The sequence below is a fragment of the Lates calcarifer genome, linkage group LG3 (assembly GCF_001640805.2).
Source record: "Lates calcarifer isolate ASB-BC8 linkage group LG3, TLL_Latcal_v3, whole genome shotgun sequence".
In the NCBI taxonomy this organism is placed as follows: Eukaryota; Metazoa; Chordata; class Actinopteri; family Centropomidae; genus Lates; species Lates calcarifer.
Genome location: NC_066835.1, coordinates 15,615,347 through 15,639,743, shown reverse-complemented (window position 1 = coordinate 15,639,743; position 24,397 = coordinate 15,615,347). Strand labels below are relative to the sequence as shown.

The window sequence follows — 24,397 nt, the reverse complement described above, 5'->3', positions numbered from 1 at the left end:
ACTCCAGAATTATGAGCAAAAAAAAGATAATTTACCTCCCCAGCATGCTCATGCTAAAATATGAACAAATTTAGCACTACTGATGAGTAATGTTTTTTTTTTTTTTGCTGCTAGTTTCTGATCTGTGTGTTCCCTCTTTATTCATTATGCACTCTTTTACACAGCAGTTTCTATACAATTTTAAATATTTCTCTCTTAAGTGTTTTGTGATTACCGCTGGGAAAGAAAAACACACAGCACATTAAGGAATTAGTATCAGCCACCAAAGGAAAGAAAGAAAGAAAAAAAAGAAACCCTCCCATACTGCTTCAGTCAGCAAATGGTGGGAGAATTGATTGGGTGTGCTGAAATATCAAACACGCTGCAGTGCATTTGGAGAACACAGCGTGCCTGGTGCTATTTGGAAGTAAGACAATAGTTCAACACAGGGCCTGTGTTGTACTGTTTTCCCCTCTGGGATGGTGCATGGAGCGAGGGGGGTATAACTGTCTTAGAAAACACAAACATGTACTTGATTGAACAAGTGCTCCATCGACAGTGAGACTGTGAGGGTCAGCAGATCTTACCCGGTGTCCCAGAGAGAGTAGAAGCGACCACTCCATGGAGCGATGTATCCTAGAGAAAGAAAACACAATCAGTAAAGAAATATAAAATTCTTGACGTGTTACGCTCAATCCATTTGAGAAATTGCTGAGGTGTGCAGGAAGTTTGTTGAATTGTGTACAGGCGAACAAGACAAGACAGTAACAGAAAAATATATTAGAACAACTTCAAAATACTTTCATTTGGTTGTCCTTTGTTACAACAAAGGTTAATTATTTATAGGGCAAACTCAACCCAACTGTGCAGCTTTGAATAAATAAAACGGCAAATACTATCTGACCTACAGGCTGGGAAAAATGTGTAGCAGAGATTGCCTGAGGATATTACAACGGAGGTCTACAGCACAGCCTTACTGTTCACTGTGTGAGACTACACTGAAATATACTACATACATATACTGTTGTGATTTACAGATAAATAACCCCGAAAACTAGTTTCTGAGCTCACATATTTCTTTACAACAGTAAATATTCATGACTAAATATGCAACAAGCAAGTAAAAAAAAAGCACCAGGAGCAAGATGACATGATGTTTTGGTACCGGTTTTCTTGGCGGTAATGCACCAAGAAACGCAGCTAGAAGAAAATCACGATTTGAAACTTAAATGTAAATGTAAACATAAGTTTTGCATGTGTAGCCTACTGACTAAACTGTGAAGGTGAACTGTCTGCAAACTATGGTTCTAGACCAAGGGAAATCTCAGAAGAGACTGTGTCAATGCTGAAAATGTATTCTATTGATGGTACTTAATTACTTGAATTGACTTGTTTATAAATGTAACTGAAACCATTTAAGCTGCAAATTAGACCGCACAGGGCATTTCATGTGCGCATACAAATGTCTTATTTTGGTTAAGCTTTGATCTGGAATACATTTTCAGCTCTGAACTGTTGCCTTGGGGCTCTCGCAGCCACTCACACACTCACATGTGCGCAGACAACACAAACAAAAGCCTCAGCCCCATACTTTACATTCTGTGATGTGTTTTCACCAACATATACATGCTGTGTTGTGCCCTTTGTTGCTTTTAAAAGAGACTGTGAAAAATGTGTTTAGTCTTGATGATGACATAATCACCATCGTAAAAGAAAAAGGAAAAAAAAGGCGCTTTTAAAATAATAATTTCCAGAGCGCTGAACCACAGCAGTCATGAGAAAGATGAGGAAAAGCAGCAAAAGTGAGATGAAGGAGATATTTCGAGAGGTGATTTAAAGGATGACACTGATTCCACCGATCAATACTTGGCTCCATGTTCAAGATGCTGAGGAAACCCACCCGGCTACTCTTGTGTTGCAGAGATTTTTATGAGATGAAAAAGTCTGACAGACGAGAGCAGACTTGCTGCAAAACTGGCTTATCACCAAACAGCCACTGACTCCCTCTGCTCCGTTCAGATGGCTGCCAGATCGCAATGTTTACCAGACGTCCGGTCGAAGCCAGTCCCCCCACCCCGCCCCCAAAACACACCAGATGACTGCGTCCACAGGAGTGGCTGGTCAGTTCTAAAAGCAGGCAGGCGACCAATCTGAGGACGCCAACATTACTGTAGATGTAATGTGCCACCGTCTCTTTGCTCTGGGCAAAAGGCCTGGCTGCAGTGTTTGCATAATGTGGAGTGACAGAATGTCAGATTTTGGGTTTAAGGCAAGTGAATAATCTGCTACAATGATCAAGGTGAGAAAACTAATAAATGATGTCAGGTAAAACCAGTCACATACTTCATTAAGGCTCATTAAACACTGCAGAAAAGGTGTGCACACACCACCTGAGGGGATAAGTAAGCTCCCCTTTTACACAACAAACTGTGTTAGTTTTCTTGGGACCAGTATGAGCTAATACACCACTAGATAAGGAGGCAAAGCCGCAGTGATGCTGGGGAAAGGTATTTAAAAATGGCTTCTGTGGGGGAATTTGTGCTTTTGTGCACTAAAATCTCCATCTCTTGATGCTTTTACAATACATTTGTAAGCTATGTGTATCCTAAATAGTTTGAGATGTTGAATTTGTCATCAAAAATCTGAACTCTTTAGCAGACAGAATAAATAAATAGTAAGGAGGCAACATTTGAAACCTTGAGACCTCCTCTGTGGCCACAAAACCAGGCTGAGCTCAAAGTAATGAAGAATAACATTAACAAGGACAAAGATCAACCAGCTGGCTGTGCATATCAGGGTTCAACCAGGCCAGATAAAAACAATAAGTTCACAAAGACACTCAGTGGAGCACAATCCTCCACCAACGCTTAACAATTTTCCAACTCACAGAGCTGCAGCATCCATATCCATTTATACTTGTTTATCATTTGCCTTCCAGGTTTAATTTTCTGACCAACAAAGTGCTGATTAGCAGTCCAATGGGGGGGACTGGAGGTCAGACAACCACGGGATAGTGTATGAACATTCTTAACTTTTGGCTAAAAAGAGAAATTAAAAAAAAAAAAACCTAAAATGGCTGAAATCCCAGATCTGGATCACCATCAAAATCTAATCAACTGATCCATGCACAAAAGGCTATCTGTCCACCAAATCCGAGTGAGATTCAGGATATTTTTTTTGACATATTGTGCTTATAAACAGACAAACAGATGGGGGAGAAGCCATTACCCTCTTCTATTTCATTACTGGAATATAACTCTGCTATTAGAAAGTGATTCTACATTAAGAAGACCAAGAAAAAATTGCAGGACAAACTGGATTTTGTTTTTGTTTTTTTGTTGGCAGTAGCTTTGTTTAAATATTCACACATCACTCATCTTTACCAGTTTACCTCATGACAGCATCTCATACATTTGCCTTTTGACTGCCTGCAACTGATGATAATTTATAAGCCGGGCTACAAATGATGACTATTTTCAGGATTATTTTTTCAGTGAATTTAGCTTATACTGTGTCAGAAAATAGAGAAAAATGTCTGACAGTTTCCCAGAGCCCAAGGTCCTAATTTGATATTAATGGTTTTTGTTCGATAAAGAGGTTAAAACTTGGAGAACTGCCTGAAATGACTGATCGATTATTGTTCTAATTAATTTTTAGATGATCAAATATATCAACTAATTAAAGTAAAGTATTTACTTCCTGCTCCTACAATATACCTGACTAAACAACACAGTGACTACATGCGAGCAGGACATACAGACCTGTGTACGTGAGATAGATCACTGTGAGGAAGACTACGCCGGCAGCCAGAGAGACTCCAAGGAAGAAAAGCGTCTGGAACTCCTGTCTGGTCAGCCTGTCCTTCAGGTACTGCAGGAAGGCATAGGCTTGGAGAAGTGCAAACACACCTGAGGAAAAGCCACAGTGAGAAGCAAAAGAATGAGCAAACATGCACAGGAAACTCACACTGAATATCCGAGGAGGCCTCGATTCATCCCGCCTCCTGCAGGGTACAAAGTGGGTTTTCGTGGTTAAGAAGTGCCGTTGTCAGTTTGGCAGATTTCTCGACAAAGCAGATCGCGATATCCCCTTTGGCTGTTCATGCAGATGTGAAAGACAAATACTGCGGGACAACATATTTCAAATGCATGAGACAGATTTGTGTAAATAAGCCGTTCTCTTCCCCTCGCCTTGTCTTTATTTTCGCAGCCACCTTCGGTCACACTTCTTCCCTCCATTCCTTTGCTGTGTCACTTTCTCAGTGGTGTTTTCTCCAGTGAGTCTCTTTGTTTGTCTGGTGAATTCGATATATAAAAAATTAAAAAGAGGTCTGGTTTCCCTCTGTTTCGTCACCTCCCATCCTTCTACAAACCTTGTGTGAAATTGACCTACTCCTCCGCTAGCCCACCACCACCCGCAGCGGGTCTCTCCCGTTTCCAAGGTTAAGCCCCTGCCTGTCTCCCGGAGAGACGCCATGGTGCTAACACGCTTGTCACTCTATGCCACCATCCCTCCCTGCTTGCTTGCTGCTGCCTGCCTGCCTCAGGGGCTGATATCACAACGGTACCGACAGGTCCATGGCTCTGTCACTCTCTTCCTGTCTCCCACTGTGCTCCCTGAATGCTACCACCAGATGTTCTGAGCAGCTGCTACCCTGGCGACATAAAAACACACTCACTTTTTTTCAGAGAGAGAGAAAGAGGGAGAGTGGGGAGCCAAAAACACAGTGAGGCAGAGATGATTTTTTGGTGGTGCATTCTTCAAAGCCTTTCATAATGCTGTTTGTGCTGTAGACACCCAGGAAAACAGGGACACTTCAACGTACGCCTGCTGCAGTGTAAAGAGAATTCTCAAAAAAAAAAGGTGTTGCTCAGCTTCCTGAAGCTGCCAACGACAGTCCACTCCCAATCTGGATGTAAATGAACACAAGGATCGTGCATGCACGTACGCACCCGATCCGCGCTGTCAGGCAGCAGATGGGACCACTCTTGAGAGGCGAAACTGAACAAGCTTTAATAAACTACCCACAAGCCAAAAATGAAAAGTACTTAAAGCGCTAAACCCATATGGGTGGCATGTGAAGCTGCTTACTTATTTCTATTTGGTAAATGTATTCTAGGAAGGCCTTGTGTTCTTCTACAGACAGAGCATGACTAACGCCATCAGCACACGGGGATTCAATTCCCGCTGGAGCCAACCAATCTTAAAATGTGTGCATCCACGGTACTGTAAGGTGCTTTGGATAACAAGCAAGTGGCTTATGTAAAGTCACACCTTTAATACATGAACTACTGCAGTCAGCCTAAACCGTTTCCTCTATGTTTTGTGGCATAAATTTGTTGGCAGGGTCACGGAAGGTTGGAAGTTGATATGAAAGCACTGAAATATAATCTCTGCAGTGAGTGTCCTTGTTCAAAACCACGACAGACAGTCTGATCACTTACTTTACGTAACTTCAAATAGGAATGTTGCATAGTGTTAAAATGCAAAAAATGTCACTGTAATTCATGGTATTCATGATAACAAAAGTCTGTTTTAGTTTTTTATGCAGATGTGCTTAGAGTAACAGGCTGTAAACACAACACACATTATCATCTTATCAAATTGATATAGTGAACTTGTTGGCAAGCAGTTGCATATTTAGACACAGAGCAGACACAGAACAACATTAGCATTCATTTAGAGTTGTGTTTCAAGCTACTTTTAAGTCCAGTATTCACATTCTTTCTCTTGAGGAAAATGTTTTGCTATTTAACTGCCAAATGCATGATTGCTTTGCTTGTTTGTCTGCCATGTGGTGTTTGGCACGTAGCGTACAGAGGGAAATAAAGGTTGATGAGAGGGATCCAAAATGGTAAAGTTGGCCGTAAAAACCAAAACAATGAGCTGAAAGACACTAAAACCTTTGGCAGAGCTGAGGGGAACTGCAGTGTCAAGTAATAATTCTCTTAATCTGGTATACAACTGGGTTGAGATCTGGTGACTTTGAAGGCCATAGTATATGATTCATATCAATTTCATTGTCTTCAAACCATTCAGTGGTTGCCTCCCCTCCCCTCCCCCTGTGGAGGGGAGGCATTATCAGTTTCTCCTCTCATTGTTCAGGTTGTTTCTTTAATTTGTCATCTGCCTGTAAAGTTAGCGTTTCCTTGTTTTTCTGTGAGGAATGCAGGATCACACACTCCAGACATAGAGAGGGTGGGACTTACCAGCAGCCGCCATGTGCTCGCTGGTCCTGATTGGCTGGAAGCCGACGAAAGGGACCTGCATCGACAGGATGAGACCTACGATGTAGAACGTGCTGTACGCTGCAGAGAGAGAAGAGACAAACCAGACCAGATAAGAAATCAAACAATCAAAATAAACTATTGCACTGCTGAAAACCCTCTGTTGTTCTCTACCACTCGAGTTTGGGTCAAACTAAGGAAAATCAACCTCAACAGTGGTGTTTAAACTCTATTGATTTTCACTGTCGCACCTCAGAGGGAGTAAATACAAAATACCTAATCCAATGTCATTTACTCAGAAAATGGGAGCTGGCTCGGTGCAGTGTGGCGGGGAGGCCCGGAGTGAGACGACAGTGCTGAGAACAGTGAAACTCCCACCTTTGTAGCTGGGGGGAACCGATTCGCAGACGCACCAGCTTAATTAAGATTTCATAGTCTTCCTGAAGAGTGCGCCTCGTTTTTGAAGTAGTTGTGACCGCCCTCAGCAATCTCTTTCTCACACATCTGCTATTGACTCAAGACAGAGAGAGATGAATTATGAGGGAATATAGACTGCAAGGTGTTTTATTAAACCAGGATTTTCTTTTTTCCTTTTGTATGTTCCTGCGTTGTGACTGAAAGACACCTGGCTCTGAAAAGAAGAGCTAGAAAATGAAGCGAGGAGGTAAGGTGAGGTTGAGGTTGAGGAGGCGCTTGAAGACCTACTGTTTTTTTTTCTGTCAACAGAATACATCTACAAATATATTTCTCCATCTCTAATTTGCTACCAGAAGGTATGCAAGGTTGCTGGATGATGCTCAGGCTACAGATATCCTTGAAGAACGGTGGACGCGGAAAGAAATTTTCCACTTCATCTAACAGCCCTGTATTGTTAAGTAGAGTCTCATTGTTCAAGAACTATTTGGAGATAGAGCTGAGGTAGGTCAAAGCCCTCTAACTGTGAAGAGGCCATAATTCATTTTCAAAGCTCTCAAAGTCTCTGCTTTGTAGTTACACTGAGTACAACATATAATCATGTGTAAATGATACTTGACATGGTATCATTTATCTTGACCACGACAGGAGTGCCTGCCGCGAGCTCACAGCTAAGCTGACGACGGATGCGTGGATGGTGGAGGGTCTGAAGGATTGAGCTCGAGTTCTCTGAGCTCTGAACGGATAATGCGCTGGAGCTGCCACGTGCTGTGAAACTCGGATGTTCTGTGAAATAACAAGCCTATCCTCTTCACCAGTGCTCTGCCTCTGGTAGTTGCAAAAAAAAAGGAAAAAAAAAAGAAAAGAAAAGAGGATCAGGTAGCAGGTGGCTGCATTTACTGTTAAGTGGTGTGTGGGTGTGTGGATGTCTGCACCGCTGATGATGGAATGCTTATGGAGGTGAGAGATGAGCACAGGCGTGACTGGGCATTTGAGCTTGTTTCAGGGTCAAATGCTTAGGCATCGATGTTGGGAGACACATGGGAAGAAGTAGCGGTTTGTCTGTTTACAGCATACATTTTTATCCTAATGGGAGAAGAGCTGAAAAACACTTTCCATTTCAGCTGCTGCATGTGGGGGAGTTTTAAACAGCATGTCACAGAAGAAAAAAAAAAGTTATTGTCTGGTTTAATTGGTTGTGTGTGTGTGTGTGTGTGTGTGTGTGTGTGTGACGTACCGATGTAGACTCTTCTGCTGTAGCGTTGCATCAGCAGCAGCACAAACACATGCAGAGGAATCAGGTTGATAATAAACACATAACCTCCCCATGCTGACACCTAGAACACAAACACAGACATCAGTTAACATACTGTGGACATTCATATATGATCACTGACTCTTCAGTTTGTTTGTTGTATCATCTGTATCAGCTGTGGAGTGGGTTTAGCTTTGCAGAAAATGTGTCAGTTTTGCCTCCTTGAAGTGAGCTAATTGAAACCAAGTCCAGTTGAGACACACACCATCTACATTCTTTTTTCTTAGCTTAACTGAAAGATTATTTATTCCTTTATGAGATGAGAACATTCTCCAACTTCTTAAGCTAAAAAAAAACATTTAGAGACAAACTGGATTAGTGGAAAAACACAAGTCACATAACTGAAAACAGGGCTGTTTTTCTTAACTCATAAATAGTTTTGGAGATGCATGCTTATCACAGAACAACGACAATATGTTATTTGGACATCGAACCAAAATAGGACAACAAACAAGATTATGTTTCAAAGGTTTGCATGAAAAGTACAGGTATAAAAGTCTGACACAATGGCACACTTGTGCAATCACAGGTTACAGTAGCTCGTGAATTCAGTGCTGTATGCAGGCTGACGCACATACAGGTTGACCACAACAGTCACTTCTTAACCTCTGGCAACACTGAATATGTTTAACACAATCAAGCTGTTAGACCTTGCTAGGTTTAACCACTTCCAATTTTACTACTGCCTTAAAAAAACAACAAAAAACAGAATTCATGCATGATGGGGCTGCAACTGACAATTACTTTCACTGCTGATTAATTAGTTGATTACTTTCCCAGTTAATCAATTAATTGTTTGGTCGATGAAATGCCCCCCAAAAAATCTGAGCCCAGTGATGTTTTTAAAAGTCTTGTGTTGTCTGACCAACAGTGCAAAACTCAAGGGTGTTCATGTTTTAATTATATACAGCAGAGAGACAAGCAGCGCATGCTAACACCTGAACAAGACAATCATATGGACTGCATTTTCAAAAACAATGTGAATCAAACAAAAGTTAAACACCCTGAACAGAATCATTCAGGAAGGGATGTAAAGACATCTTACTGCCTCTTCACTATTACACACAAGCACACAGCTGTAAAAAAGGTGACATATATAGATTCTATAAAAATGGGGCAATCATACTTTACATGTTAGATGTAAAATGTGAGATGCACCAATAACTTTGAAAGCACCACTAAAATTATACCTCAACTGCTTTTGAGGTCCACTTAGTATCACTGCGGCGGATGTGGCAGCTATAAAATGACTCCACAAAAACATCACTGACAAGTTTCCAATTGCCTGTACTTGACTACAGCAAAGGGCAAATGGAAACAGGGGGAGCATTAGACTGAAAGTCAGAAGAGCACAGAGAAAAGAATAAAACACAGAAAGCAAGAGTGATAAGAAAGAGAGAGAAAGTGTGAGAGAAAAGAGGGAGAAACAGCAGAGAGGAAAGATGAATTAAACAGGAAAAGGGACTGCATATACGCAAACTGTTTGATCCTTTATTCGCAACAGCTTGTCAGAGGAGCCCCCACTGCACCTGCTAAGTACGATGAAAAGAGCATTCATTACACTCATGCAATCAGAGGAAAAAACAAGAACATCATGTCTAATTGATAAAAACATTAATATGCTACATTAAGGCAGAGTGTGAAAGAAAAACAAATAAATAAGTTCCTCACTGAATGGTTAGGTGCAATTATCTTTTGGCAGTCGTTTGCATCTGTTCTCTCAGATGGTGACAGTCAATTAGTAGCATGTGAACCGTAACTTGAATGAAAACAAGAGATGGGTTCAATTTAAGACTCATTTTTAGTGTTGAGACAGGGGCAGCTGATCCAGTCTCCGTTGCTGACTGGCTGGGAACTAACTGGAAACATAACACAGAGCTTACCGGCTCCACAAGTCAACTAAATACAACACTAATCCCAAAGACATGTGGAATAAGTCAAACAGACCAAACACAGCAGTTTTTCTCCAAGTAAAACTAATAAAAAAAGCCTCTTTAAAATATCGATCCTCTGAGTTAGACTCCCTGATATCACTGAGGTTCATTATTGACTCAGGGAATCAAAGTTGCACAACATTATTTTTGAGGCCTGTTTTTCCCCTTTGGATACTTAGCTTGGCAAAAGCGAGGGAAAGCTCAATGCCCTGTCAGTGGGATGAAAGATACTGAAAATTTCCCATGGTCACTATTTGCAGATGTTCAGCGCAGCGAACAACTCAAAATGGAAATTACCACTAATGTAATTCACACAATAAATGAATAGTTATCCACTGTTTCCACATTGATCGTCTCATTACAATGCAATGTTTTGCTGGGAAACCTTGGATCCTGACATTCATCTGCATGTTACTTGACACATACCAGAGCAGGACAAAAGAACCCAAGGTGTTGACCTTGCCAAACTCCCCAGATTCCAATCTGACTGAGCCATCTGCGGGATGTGCCAGAACAGGCCAGATCCATAGAGGCCCCACCCTACAACCCACAGGACCCAAAGGATCTGCTGTCAATGTCCTGTTGCCAGACACCACAAGACACCCCCAGAAGTCCCATGCCTGTGCCTCGACAGGTCAGAGCTGTTTTGGCAGCACAATATTAGGCAGAAGGTTTTACTGTTGTGGCTGATAAGTGCATGCAAAGTTCACCATGACCTTCTGGTGGAGCTTAAGGAACAATCACCAAAGTCTTTAGGCTTCATCATCTGGGGACCATGAATGCCTGTACAAAATTTCATAGCAATCCATCTGATAGAAATATTGAAGGAAGGTAGTGGAACCACAGACAGATCAAGATCACCACATCACTAAAATGGCCAAAAAAGAAGATTCCTGGTCATAATCACCATTTAGATATCGACCCAAAAGTATCCACAAGTCTGAGCCTAAATACCAAAATTTTAATATGACGTAAGGTTTGGGCATCAGTGCCCATTATTCAGCAAACTCTACAATACACCCTGATTGCAGATTTACCTCTCCATTCTCCAGAACAAATAGTCAAGCCAGCAGAGCGCACAATCACCTGGATGAAAAAAATTAGGAATAACTGGCCATCTGGACACATTAGAGGACCGTGCAAAGATGAATGCCCAAGACAAAAACCAAAGCGGTGTGTCTGTGCATGTGTGTGTGTGTGTATGCATGCGTGTTTGTTTGTGTGCACGAAGCAGCTCTATTTGAAATTATGGTTCTAACAGCTAGCCCTCTGCCCGAGCCACAGGCTAACAGCTGAGGGCAGGAATCGGAAAATGTTGGGAGCAAAGTCTTTTAGCTGTTATCGCTCAGTGCATTTCGTACCAGGCTTATCTGATGACCACAGGGCCACTCTCAAGAGTATACAGAGTACACAGCATAGAACAGGGAGACTGTGTGTGTGGGTGTGTGTGTGTGTGTGCATGCGCACACAACTGTTTCCAGCCCGTCTATTTGCTCTCGTAGGGCGTTCTTCCCTTCTATGTGTGAAAATGAATGTTGTTCCATGTGCTTCTTCATTAAATGCATCATCTCTAATACCAACAGTGACTTTCTGGTTCATTAAAAAAAGTCTTTAAGTGTGAATCTAGATCACACTGTTTGGTAGCAACCAGTATGTATATTAGTGTGTATGTCTGTCAGACGGTGATTACTCCAGGGCTGACCTTGTACTCCTGCTGGCTCTTTACCCTTAACACAGTGATATTCTACTCTAGTTATGAGCTGGATGTTATCACTTACTTATAATTGGTATGATATTACAGTTTAGTGTGCTAGTATGCTAATATTTGAGGCTGATGGGAAGTTTAAACCTGTTGACAGTGCTACATGCAATGCTTATCTGCAAGCAGGGTGCATTAATTTCACAGAAATCCATCTGACAGTTGATGAGACGTGTCACTAAAAACCACAAATGTCAATCTCATAACAGTGCTAAAGGAAAGGTGGGGGATTTCCAAAGTCAGTAGGATCCAACGTCTGCAAACTATGACTGTCAGTGGAACATTTAGTGTCAATCTGTTGAGCAGATGTTGAAATATTTGACAGGATAAGTGAAAAATTCCACCTGATGCTGGTGCTACTAATAGGCTTCATTCCCTGGAGACAGTGAACGTCTGCTCAATGAACAAGCTTGGGTCCTGACAATTCATCTAATAGATGTTGAGATGTCTCGGTCTGGACTAATGTGGTGGACTGACAGCAAACTGTTGCCATCCATAGGATCATACTATTAGCAAAACAAACACAGTGACATCTTTATAACAATCACCTGAAGAGTCTAGAACATTTAACCAAAAACTGATGGAGCTTCTGACATGCTTTGATGGTACAGGTTTCTAATGGGGACAGTGAAGGGTTTAGAGAGAAAAGCAAACCAAATCTTTAGGAATGAACAGTGCAGTTGACCCATGCATCTGCATTTGCTCTGTCCTCTTGATTTCCCCCTCACCCCATCCTCACCCTCTCTATGCTCACCCCTGGAGGGATGAAGGAAGATATTACGCAGCTACCTGACCGGTTCCTGTGGTGCCTGTCCATCAATGGGTCCTACTACTCTGATCCTCTTCTTAATCTTGTCCTTCTCTGTCCTCTGATTATGCCAATATCCAAGCAGGGGGTCTCTCCCTTTCCATCTCCATACTGGCCTTATGAGTGTCACGTTCGACTGAGTCCCGTGGGAAAACGTACCCTTGGCTATATCCTGCTTAAACTGACAGCGTAAGGTGATGTGGCGGTAGAAAAACGCTGGGTGGGTCACTGAGTGTATGCGGCACAGACAGTGGGATTGGGAGGCTGGTGATGTTGATGGTGACATACATTACAAGCCGAGTCTGTTAATAGCTGCTAGAGGACTCAGCTGGGAAGGCTGCAGACACAGTACAGAGGAACATCACATCACTGAGGAGAGGGAGAGAGACAGAACGAAGGAGAGAAGGCAGAAATAAGGAGAAAGAACCATGGAGATTCATGTCCCCATTGCTTCTGACTAGGACAGTGCAGAAGCTACATGTTACAATATATTCTCTCCTGTCTTATCATTCTGTATTTCTCTCTATCTCTCTGTCCCCTCTATCCCTCTTATCTGTCCACATCTCCCTCTATTCCTTTGTCTGCACTCTGTTTTGTCTCCTATTCTATTTATCTTTCCAAAACTCCCCTCTCCCCTGCTCTTGTCTCTGCAATCTTCTCTACCCCCCTCGGACACCGTGGCCCTGTGTGATCGATGAGGCTGGATTTCGGTAATCTGTTTCATTTGACATCTGTCTCACTGCCGGCCACAGAGATTTAGCCTGGAATGGGCAAGAAGCTGGAGATTTTCATAGCCGCTCTCACTCCCTCACACACACACAAACAATCTGCCGCCGAGGCAGTGTGCCTGGATGGTCTTTTTATCCATCTCTCTCATCAACCCCCTCACGGGCTTGTTCCTGAATTCATGTGTCAACACACTTGTATAGCGTTTACGTATAGTGTTGTAGTGTTTAAAAAAAGGGCAGACCATCGCCAGAACTAGCACTTACAAAAGACAGTTGAGATACAAGAGGATTTCACAATAGGGAGGAAGAACATGACAAAACATTTCCTGCTCCAGGTATGAGAATGCAGTGTTTTTCATGTCCACTCTTGTAATAAGCTCGTGCCAGTGAATTCAAGTCAAGTAAAGACAAGTACCAAACTGTGAATCCTCAATGTTTTTCGTGCATGCCAAAACGCAGGGTATTTATGTTGCTCTCTCGTTTTACATTTTACCTAAAAATCATGAAATCCCTTGCTGCTTATAATGAATGAATATTTATGGAAACCATTCATGTTGTCAGATAAATAAATGAATAAAAAAGTAGGACAAGCAATGGTAAAAGGATTTGTCAAGAACAACAGTTATTATACTAGTGCTGCAACTATCCATTACATTAATAACTGATTAATCTTCAATTAATTGTTTGCCAACATCTTCAAATATTTTGTTTTCTTTGTTTTTGTTTGTTTTGTTTGGCATTCTTACTTGAAAAATGACTTCAAACAGTTGCAGATTATTATTATTATTATTTCAGGCGATTGACTAATCGCTGCAGTTTTAAATTATACAAAACCCTGCTCCATAGATCTTGATCAATGAATGAATCAATTGCATTATTTGTCCCTAAAGGGCAACTGGTTGCGCATCAGTGAAACATAATCATACATATACATCAAATACATGAGAGAAATGTGTGAAAAGCACTGTGCACGTGTTAAAAGAATTTGAAAATGAGTTTAATTAAATATGAATGAATAAATATATAAAATCACAAAGAGATGGCAGAGGGGCATTGATATTACAATTCCCACTGAGTCAAAAAAAGGGATGATATCAAGGCAAATCAGCTTATGTTTTATATCTCTAGTGTATTTGTGTGTGAACTATTCTTACCATGTAGAAATAGGAGAGACAGCAGCCAATAGTCCAGAATACTGAGCCCGTCTTCACTGACTTCACCTACGAGAGAGAAAAAGAGAGCAGGCAATGATGCAAGAGTCGCAGCAGTAAGTTGGCCATGTACGCTTCAACATCAAATAAGACGTGAAGACCCACTGTTTGTGCTACAAGGACACTCAAAACTAAAGCACCACAGGCTGCACATTTTCTGTGATAATGACATGGTGTCCTCCTTCAATTACAGCAAAAAAATCTAAAATCTGGGCAGAGTGCAGGCTGTCTTCTCCACTAAAGCTTCACAATTTGTTTTATGGTCCCCTGCTGTTGAAAAAACATAATTCCAATAAATTACATTCTGATTCACTGGACTTTAGAGTAAGTTAAGACATCTGTTTTGAGACTGTAACATAAAAAGAAAATGTGTAAAACCAACTTGTAAAAGAAAAAACACAACTGCATATTTGGTGCATCCTCAAAAATAGTTTAATGATCACAGTTTAATGATCACAGCAAATGTGTGGCAGCCAGCTGTGGTGAGAGAGAGGATGAGAGGAGACCGGTTCAGACTAGACCACCGGCAAAATCTTGTAAACAAGCTCCGCTTCCCCGCCACAGGCCGATAAAGCAGGCAACTGTACACATTAACATTTAAAAAAAACACACTCAGTCAATTGAAACTTGCATACGCACACACACAGAAGAAAATACGCATTTAAGAGTGACCTTTCAAATGATCAGACTCAGGGAGGGTACCATTGACAGGCAGGAGTAGTTAAGTGTTGTCAAAAAGCTTGATCGCATCCAGCAATACACGAGATTTGTTGACAAGGAGCAATCAATGATTGCTGGACCAAGGTATGCTCACCTCGCCCAAATACCCAGCTCAGACAGACCCTGGATGAGCCACTGATCAAACAGCCGCGAAGATAGACACACACACAGACAGACACCGCTTCGTACTGTAGATGCATGCATGCTGAAATGCCTTGACACAAAAATAAACCGTCCTGGAGCAGTGCTTTCCCTGTGTTCTGAGGTAGGCCACAGTAAGTAGGTCTGCGATGACCTGATTATCATTCTGTCCTATAAGAAGGTGGAACTTGTGCTTGTGGAAGCAGGAAATGACAACGTTTTAGGGCTTTGTTGCTCTGTTTGGGTTGGCATAAGAGGACTAAAGCCCCATTCAGATGAGATTTATTTCTCTAGGGGCAGATGGGGTGATTTTAATATTACATGCGCTGGTCATTGATTTTAATCCTGTCCAGACAGCATATGTCTGATTTTTCATTCCACACTGCAGTAATGATTACAGCCAGTCATTGCCTACTGTTATTCACTGAACCCGCTGGTCCCTTAATTTAAGTCCAGTGTCGAAAGAAGCTTTGCATTTTAAAAATGTCTCCTTGAGTTTTTTGGTGTTTACTGATGCTGAGTTTTGTCAGCTCAGCAAACACTGTTAATACTGAAGAGGTAGAAAAGAATTTCACTAAACTGATAGATCATTTGTTAGAGTCAGTCAAATCAAATAGTGAGGGGAAAAGGAAAACCAGACTACGTGACCAGGGACCCAACATCCAATTAAATGGGCTGCTGTAATGTCACATTAAAGGTGATTCTGTCTTTGCTGGTATAAATTGGAACAGCCAAACTGATTTTATGTGTAGTGAGCTAGCTGAATTTATTTAATACTGTTGTAGTCCCTTGCTTACTGTAAAAGCAGAGTGTAAGCAACATTCAGGAGACATGTAAGTACTTTAAAACTGTCTGTATTCATAATCAATTACACGGTGGTGAGTCACATAGTCCTGCCATAACATATTGTTGTCTACTCACGTTGTTTGCCAGTGGCTAAAATGTCATTTGGAATAACAACCATTATCATGAGAGAGGATGGAAAATGATCTTATATTATTGTCATATCATGTCATGTTAACTCTGTGTGACCTACACTCTCAGTTCTTCTCTATTAAGTACACCTTCCTTATAATCAGTTGTGTTGAAATTGTTTTAGAGAAATGTAGATTCAAGCTGATTAGTTGGAGGATGTAGTCTGTGTTGTGTTACACTGAGAGGTGTTCCTAATACTCAGTACCCTCATTGATATAAACAGGGTGGACAAAATATTAGAAACACCTCTCTGTATAATACAATACAGTTCAACAGCACCACAAAGTTCAGCCTCTAAAATGATGATACAGTTGAATCAGCACCTCTCTAAACCAGTCACTAACTGTCATGAATGTAGGATTTATTGCTGGACCATCGTATTAGACTGCAGTTTAGTTTTAGGTGGGTCTAAACTAGTGTCTGAGAGGACACTGCCAAAGGCACAGCCGCTAAACCACTATTCTCCATGAGTGAAAATAAGCATGATGACAGAATAGGAGAACAACAGTTACGGTTATCAAACTGCTGTGTTGTCCTCAGACAACATTCCCACTGAAGCTGGGCCAAAGCTAGCACACAGCCTCGTGTTGTCCATTCAGTGAATGTACAAGCCATGGTCAACTGGTGCCTCAAGCCACCTCTTCCAACTGCCCTCCCAGCCGCCACTCCTTTTGTGAAGACACAGAAGTCACACAGTGTGATACCAGTCCAGCTAATTAAATGTGAGCCCAGAGAAAGAGTGGAATTACTGTTATAACAATGTAGACATGGTGCATGGGGTTAGGGCAAAAGGAGGGAGGCAGTGCAACTGTGTGTGTGTGTGTGTGTGTGTATTCATGTTACGAAGAGCTATGGTGTTAAAAAGAGCAGCTCTCCTGGGTTTGAGAGGATTCAATTATAGATTATGGGAGGGTGTGCAAGTGTGTGTGTGTGTGTTGGGAGGGGAGGGGGTAAACACTGAGATTAAGCGACCAGAGTTGAATGGGTTATTAGCGGATAAAATGAAGGAGTCGGATAATGAAGATTGGGCTGAGACTTGAGAGAACAGCTCTGTGCCTTTTTGCCATGTGGAGGAGAGGATGGGTGTGAAGAGACAAGGAGTGGAGCGGAAGAAAGGAACAAGCGATAATGAAATACAGGAAGAGAAACCAAGGCAGGAGGAACAAGAAAGAAGAAATGAAGAAAGAAGAGGCAGAAAGCAGAACACTGCAAGAGCAAAACAATGGCAGGGACAAAGGAAGACAAAGACAATTAAAGAGAGACAAGATGGAAGAAAGACAGAGAGGAGGAAGGAAAACACAAAGACAAATGTGGGTAAATGAGACTGATAATGGGAAGCAGTGGTGCATGGCCAGGATGATTGTTTTTCAGGGCCCTTGCCAAATAGAACGAAGGACGTGAGCGGTGGTAGGTGAGCGGAGGAGGATTTTTTCGATGGCACTGCTTCACTGATAACACATCACCTTAAGACGCGGTGATGGCTGCCGCAAGGAACATCTGCCTCACATGGAGATGTATTGTCCATACACACGAGATGACAAGGGTCCATTATAATGATGCAGACAAACACCCTTATACACATTTCGTGGTGTGAGACAAATAATTATGCCGACAGTTTTCTGGATGAGTCCTGAAAAGTTAAAGGGAGAAATTCTGGAGGCTGCTGCAAATTAAAAATGATTTCAGATGGATGCAGGAGGGAAACACCTCGGATGTAGTAGGGAAGAAATTCATTTAAAGGGATCAGACTGCAAAGATAAGGATGAACACTCTTGTGAAGTGCCTCATGTTGTTTTAGAGGGTTTGAAGAAACCCTTTCTAGTGAAGCCTCACATGAATACCTAAAAAGGCAATCACAATTATTAGGTCTATTATAGATAGGAAGTGGACATCTCAAGTCTTTTCCAGTCTTGGGCAGCTGGTGTCGACATTTGACTGAAAGTCATATCACTCAAATGTCATATGATAAGTATCACATTCAACTGATATGAGGAACTGTTTTTTTTTCCAACTGAAACCAGGAACATCAACACTACATGTGAGTAGCAATAATCATTTTAAAACATATTTTATATTATTATATGTATATGTATTATATGAGTATTATTTTAGAAAGTAGAGAGTACTATTTCATAATGCTGTTCATCCATATTTCATTGCAGTCACAGCTTACCTTAAATTCACCTCTTACTCCATTGCAGCATTCAGTTTGCAGTCCTTGTTGGCTGAACTGTCAATATGCCTCATCTCAACTAGAGATTCTCCCTTTTCCCTGCCCTTTCTGCGCAACGTTCAATACAACTTACAAAGTCAAGCTGTTTTGATGGGTGTCTCTTTTTGTTTTGGGATGGTTGCATGTGAGAAATTATTTCACTACATGCTCCTTCCTGACTTTTAAGACTAAAAATACATGATGTTAGGGTCTGTTACTCACTTAAACTAGATGTGGGCTACACAGATGAAACGATGCCCCTGAAATTAGATTTCATCTGTTGAATACTAGCTACATTGTAGTGTAATTTAAGCTCTGTTTGTTATGGGTTTTTCTGTATATCCCTGCTTATGAAACATTGTACATGTTTGTGTGCATACACTTGCTAAGTATGTTTATCTCCCAAATGCGCACTTGTATGTTTGAGAATGTAAACTCTCCCAGTGAGTGTCACTATCAGCTGTTTGGTTTCACTCTGCTGCGCCAGGACACAGACACTGAGCCAGTAGTGCTGTATCGGGACTCAAACTGTAGACACAACAGCCGTGCTCAGCCAACCACCTGGACACTAAACTGTAGGTCATTGCCAGATCAGTGACAGCGAGCGAGTTCAAAAAAGGGCCACAGAGCTGTCCGCGAGCACACTCCAGCCTAGTGACTCATACTACCTTGAAACCACATGTAGAGGAGCACCCATGCACGATTTGACAAAGTGACATAAACTGGAATGGCTGAATCCTTGGATGGATAAAAAGGCCCCTTCCAACCCGGCGGCAACTGTACTGCCAAGCTTGTTATGCTGTGACAAACAGCAGTGAGGCATGGCATGACGAAATACCTGCATCACTACTTCTACCTGGATGAAAGCCTCTGCCGCGCAGCATGTCTTTACACTGGAGCATAAAGAAAGATCAACGCCCTGAAGGTAAAATAAAAATTGGACAAATATCCTATGAGCTATGAACTTCCACTCACTAACTGCCTGTGGCACGAATAATCAAAGCTCTTCTCTGTTCACTTACTGAACCACATTTGGATGAGGACAGTTTGAGCACCAGTTTTCCTGCTTATCAGGCTGTCTAACATGGAGCTCCAATGCTGTAGAATTAGATATGGAAAACAAAGAGACAAGAAGGTTGGAAAAAACTAAAAATAGTAAGTAAAATACAGAATGTTAATACTGCTTTTCACTTCCAACTTTCTTTCTGCTACTATACTTAGATTAAGCAGCAATTAAAGTAACAACTATATGTTTCCCTATAAGCCTCTTATGAAGAGACATCTTTATGCACGTGTAGGCAACTTTGATTTCCATGTTTACTAATTAAATGTCTGTGGTGACCAGGAAAACATGTCTTTGCATTTGTTGTGTGGATAGTTTAGGCTTAAAAGTAGCCTGAATCTGCTACTGTGTGCTGTGCGGTAAGCGACTGATCAAAGAGAACATGTAGTCTGAATGCTGATGTGCACTTGATGTATGGCCTCCAAAAACACATCTGCATAAATGTGGAACTCCTGCTGGTCCTGCGCTGTTTTGAGCAGTGAGGGTGTTTTGTAACAGCTGCATGCGGTCATGTTTGAACCCCGTGTGTATAATGAAAAAATAATCAATCTGGCTTAAATAAAACTGTGGGTTTATTTGTCTGTATTATTTCTGCGCTCTTGTGCACTTGATATAAAGCAGCACTGAATGATACATCTCCCTACAACTGCACAGCTAAAGTTGTTCAATAGTAGACATGGGGCTTATTTGCATGAATCTCCTCTGGTTGCAATAGCAGTGCGGCATCCTATCATGTAGTAATCTTTTCTAGATAATACAAAAACCTCAGAGCTAAAAAAAATAAATAAACAAAATGAGATGTCCTTTGCCAAAGCAAACTGAGCAGCAGGTGCAAGGCAAAGGCGAATGAAGCTGGAGTAAACCAGTGAAAGCACCAGGTTATTGGTATGTTAATTTCTTTTGTTATTTCGGCTCTTACAGCCAAAGATAAGGTCTAATGGCAGCATTAGCTACGTAGCATCGCAACTGGAGAAGAGTGAAAACCATACTTACATTTAAAACTAAGAATTAAGGATAAATAATTCATGGTTGTACAGGCATTCTCTCACGGCTGCATGCATGTTTGAGGTCTTGTCGGTGGGAGCGGCCGGCTCTTTGCAGGTTCAGATTTAATAAACAAGCTCTGCGCAAGCCGCTACTTGCAAATAACTTCCTTACAATCTATTTAATCTTTTGCTGGACTACTTTCACTCTGATAAAATCTACAATATTAAATCTGGACTCACTTAAAATACGCTGCCATATTCATTTGACACCTGTTCAGCGCAGGTTAACTGTGCAGGTGTGAAATTCTTTCACATTGATGACTGTAATTGCTTGACTGTAACCTTTTACCTTTTTATATTCTATCACTGCAGTCTACAGGAACGAGAGGCAATTTTGTTAATATAAAATCATTTTATAGACTCAATGGGATGATATGATACTGTATGAAGTATGACCACTGTGCTATAATGACAGGCAGTAATATTTATGTATTTAGAATATCTGTAGTCCCCCCCACCCCAAGCAATTCTGTCTTGTCTCTGGAGCTGAAACAAAATTACTCTTGAATGTTATATTAACCTGTATTGGCCAGATCTATTCATTTTAATAGTATGTTCTCATTGACAGATGAATACAAATGTTAGAAAGAGTAATACGTATTGTCAACATATCGCAAAATCTAGATTGCTCCAACTTCATATATAATCTATTGCTTATTATTTGTTTTATTCCTTAGTGTTTCTGCTGCATTGTTTTACATATATATTGGTGCCTTTACATTCAATTCTATTTTTGATAGGGTAACAACATAATTTCTGCAGGGCAATTTCCATCAAATATGGACTGCACTGCTCTTATCAGTTGATGATACATATACAGTAAACGTCCTTTACAATCTCAACCCACCTGTTTAATATCAGGAGAAACCCGGTTTAGCAGAAAGAGCTGATTTTTTCCATTTTCATAAAGCTGGTTATCTGGAAATCTTCATTTCTTTTCTATCTCATGCTTCCTTTCCACATTTTCATTTTCTTGTCTTGGCATTACTATTTTTATTCTCAGTTTTAAAGTAAAGTAAAATAAAGCACATCAATGAATGGATATAGCTCAATACCAACACACAATCCTTGTCAAGGTCAACCCCAATAACAAGGAAGAAGGGAATGCTGATAAAATTGTTTGCAAAGCTGAGCTTTTCAAATTCACTTCATTCTCTTCAAAATTTAAGATAGCTGTGAGGCTGTAAGGCATCTGCTGATGCAACCCAAGAGTGGACAGACTGAGGTAAAGTGAAAAGTCTGTGTCAGGCATCTTTCAGCATGAAAAGCTCCTTCTGTCCACCTACTGGTGAAGACTAAAAAATCCTTAGCACAAGTAGGTCCTGTAAACATCCAGGCTGTACTCTCCTCATCTGTGAATTGCATTGTTCTGTCAAGGTCTATTTCGAAGGATGAACTGGACAAATTATGTTTTTAAGCACCGAAGGGGAAAAAATGTAACACACAAAACAAATCTTAACAGGGATGCTGAAAATTCAACAAGGTCAGCTGCCCTTTAGTGTACCCTGCTGTGTTCACTTCTAGTATTTTTTGGAGAGGAAGGTAAATTTGTAAGGAGGAGGCTATTCAACCTTTAACCTGAGTTCTTTTCCATTCTGCTCTTAAAGGTCATATTATTGTGAAGGTTTTTGAGTGCAGCATGCCGTTTCCTGGGCTCCACATGGTCGGCAAAAGATGCCCAGCGTGCCTTTCAAGGCCCTGGATAAATAATTCAACATACAAGGCCAAGCAACATTTGAAAACAGGGCTTCAGATTTATGGCTTCATAAAGCACGTCACATACAAAGTAACAAAGGACTAAGAATGCTTGACCGACTTTGAGAGTTTAAAATATTTTTTGCGGCTAAAACTGATTTAAAAACCTGAGTGAGCATGTTTTAGGCTGTTATTCTGATTCATATAAAGAATTATTTAAAATATCACTTCCATATAATGGCAACTAAACAATAGGAGATGTGTATACCCATAGTACAATTACATGTTTGCATATATGACACTTCCTTATTGTACTTTTCCATCAGGTGACAAGTACATACCCAGAGATAGTAGGTGAACTGCAGGGCGAAGATGGCGATGCCCTCGTTGTCAAAAGAACCTGCAACAGAGCGGGAGATGTAGCCAGGGACGATGGCGATGAAGCAGGCCGCCAGCAGCCCTGCACCCTGGTTCCACAGCTCCCGTGTCAGGAGGAAGGTGGAGATGGCCGTCAGACCGCTGAACACCGGTGCCAGGAAGACACACACATCACGGATGTGGACGGTGATGTGGAGCAGGTTGAGCACGTAGTGGATGAGGCCCGCAGTCACCATTAAGCCTGGGTATACCTGAGTGAGAGGGGAGGAGAGAGATGGGTTGTCAGAGGAAGTAAAGTAGGAGAGCGACATAAAAGTAGCAGAGACTGAGTGTCAGACATGAGCAGTGGGAGGGTGAGCGAAACACCGTGTACCATGAAAAGTAGCAAGAGGAAAAAAGGAAGGCGTAGTGATTTTCAGCTAAATAGTGACATAGCAGTGCTTTGCCAAAGTCACAGACAGCTAGCATGGCTGTAAACTCTGTAGTGCTGCATTGATGATATCATGCTCTACTAATGATCAATAATACAATTTATTCATCCAGGCTCTTACACACTGCCATAGAGCCAATACTGTATATTACTTTATAAGCAAGGACAAGATAACTAGCAGTAAATCACTATATATCAGCTATATACCAAATAAGGTCGTTAGAAGAATGCTGTACAGAGAACATACAATAGACTTAATGTGCTGAACACATTTAAAAATTAAAGTTTGACCCAGTTTTTCCATTACCAAAAGGGCTGTAGCTTTCAACAGTAAATAACCTGCAACATTGTTGAATAAACAAGAAACAGGTTATCCCTGACAGCAAACTCCGGTTTTACTGGTTTTATATAAGCTAACACACAACCTTACCAACATCATGGAAGTGACTTGTGCATTGTTCACTGCAGCTAATGTTCAGAGCCTGAGTTTTTCTGACCAACAGCCCAAGCCCCAAAGATATTGAATTTACAATGACAGAAGACAAAGATGAAAAGCAAATGTGCACATTTGAGAATCCCAACCAGCAAATTTGGCATTTTTTGACTGCATAACAGAATGAATCTATTATCAAAAGTTGTCATGTATTCTGTTCTTCAGTATCAAGTTATAATTAATTAAATGCATCACTCATTTGAAGCTGGGGCCCGAGCAGGCAAGGCCTCGTGGCCTTGTGGCCTCGTCTCGTCCATACATGAGAGCAGATCCAATTAGGGCCCTGTGCAGTACACTGGCTGTCTGAAGTAAAGGAAAAAAAAAAAAAAAAAGCGAGGCTATGTTTAACGTGTGAGTGATGTCCCTGATGTGTGTTCACTGTAGCCCCAGTCCATGCACTTTGCCTTGCCTCGCTAATAAACTCAGGTCTTCACGTCTCTAATTAGCCAGCGCCTAAGAGACCAAAGCTTCATCAACCAATCTACTTCAATGAAAATCAACCATGTCTTGCCTCTTGGCTCTGAGGATTGGACTCTGGCTAATGGAGCAGTATCCTGCCATTTATAAAACTACTCTTGGAATTATTAGCCATTGTGAACTCTGTGGTAGGGCCCAGGTGCCCAAAATGTTACAGAAATGAATGAGATTGTTCATCATAGCAAAGTACATTTTGCTTTGAGTTTTGGCTTGATGGATTGAAATCTGTGGGCATAATTTATAAAAACTATTCTCTAAATAGGCATTCAACAAAGCATTACATAGCCTGTTATGAAAATATCATCAACTAGAACTGACAAAAGCGGTTACCAAAAATGCACTTGACTCATTGTCCTTATGGCAACAAAGAGTGGTTTATTGGCTCGACAGCA

At 41.2% G+C, this 24,397-nt stretch overlaps 1 protein-coding gene and 1 long non-coding RNA gene across 2 annotated transcripts in view; one reads left to right on the top strand and one right to left on the bottom strand.

The window, feature by feature from the left end:
• The window catches only part of stt3b (STT3 oligosaccharyltransferase complex catalytic subunit B), a 75,394-nt gene that overhangs the window by 14,390 nt on the left and 36,607 nt on the right, over window positions 1-24,397 (bottom strand). Inside the window, exons 3-8 of the mRNA XM_018685387.2 lie at window positions 22,569-22,856; window positions 14,319-14,384; window positions 7,858-7,957; window positions 6,189-6,287; window positions 3,741-3,887; window positions 567-615 (exon numbers count right to left, since the gene is read on the bottom strand). Coding sequence (XP_018540903.1) covers window positions 567-615; window positions 3,741-3,887; window positions 6,189-6,287; window positions 7,858-7,957; window positions 14,319-14,384; window positions 22,569-22,856 — 749 coding nt within the window. The remainder of the gene's footprint in view (window positions 1-566; window positions 616-3,740; window positions 3,888-6,188; window positions 6,288-7,857; window positions 7,958-14,318; window positions 14,385-22,568; window positions 22,857-24,397) is intronic.
• Window positions 14,404-22,684, top strand: LOC127139656 (uncharacterized). The gene is made up of 3 exons (XR_007809972.1): window positions 14,404-18,249; window positions 18,413-19,348; window positions 22,554-22,684. It is a non-coding gene; the product is annotated as an uncharacterized LOC127139656 (long non-coding RNA).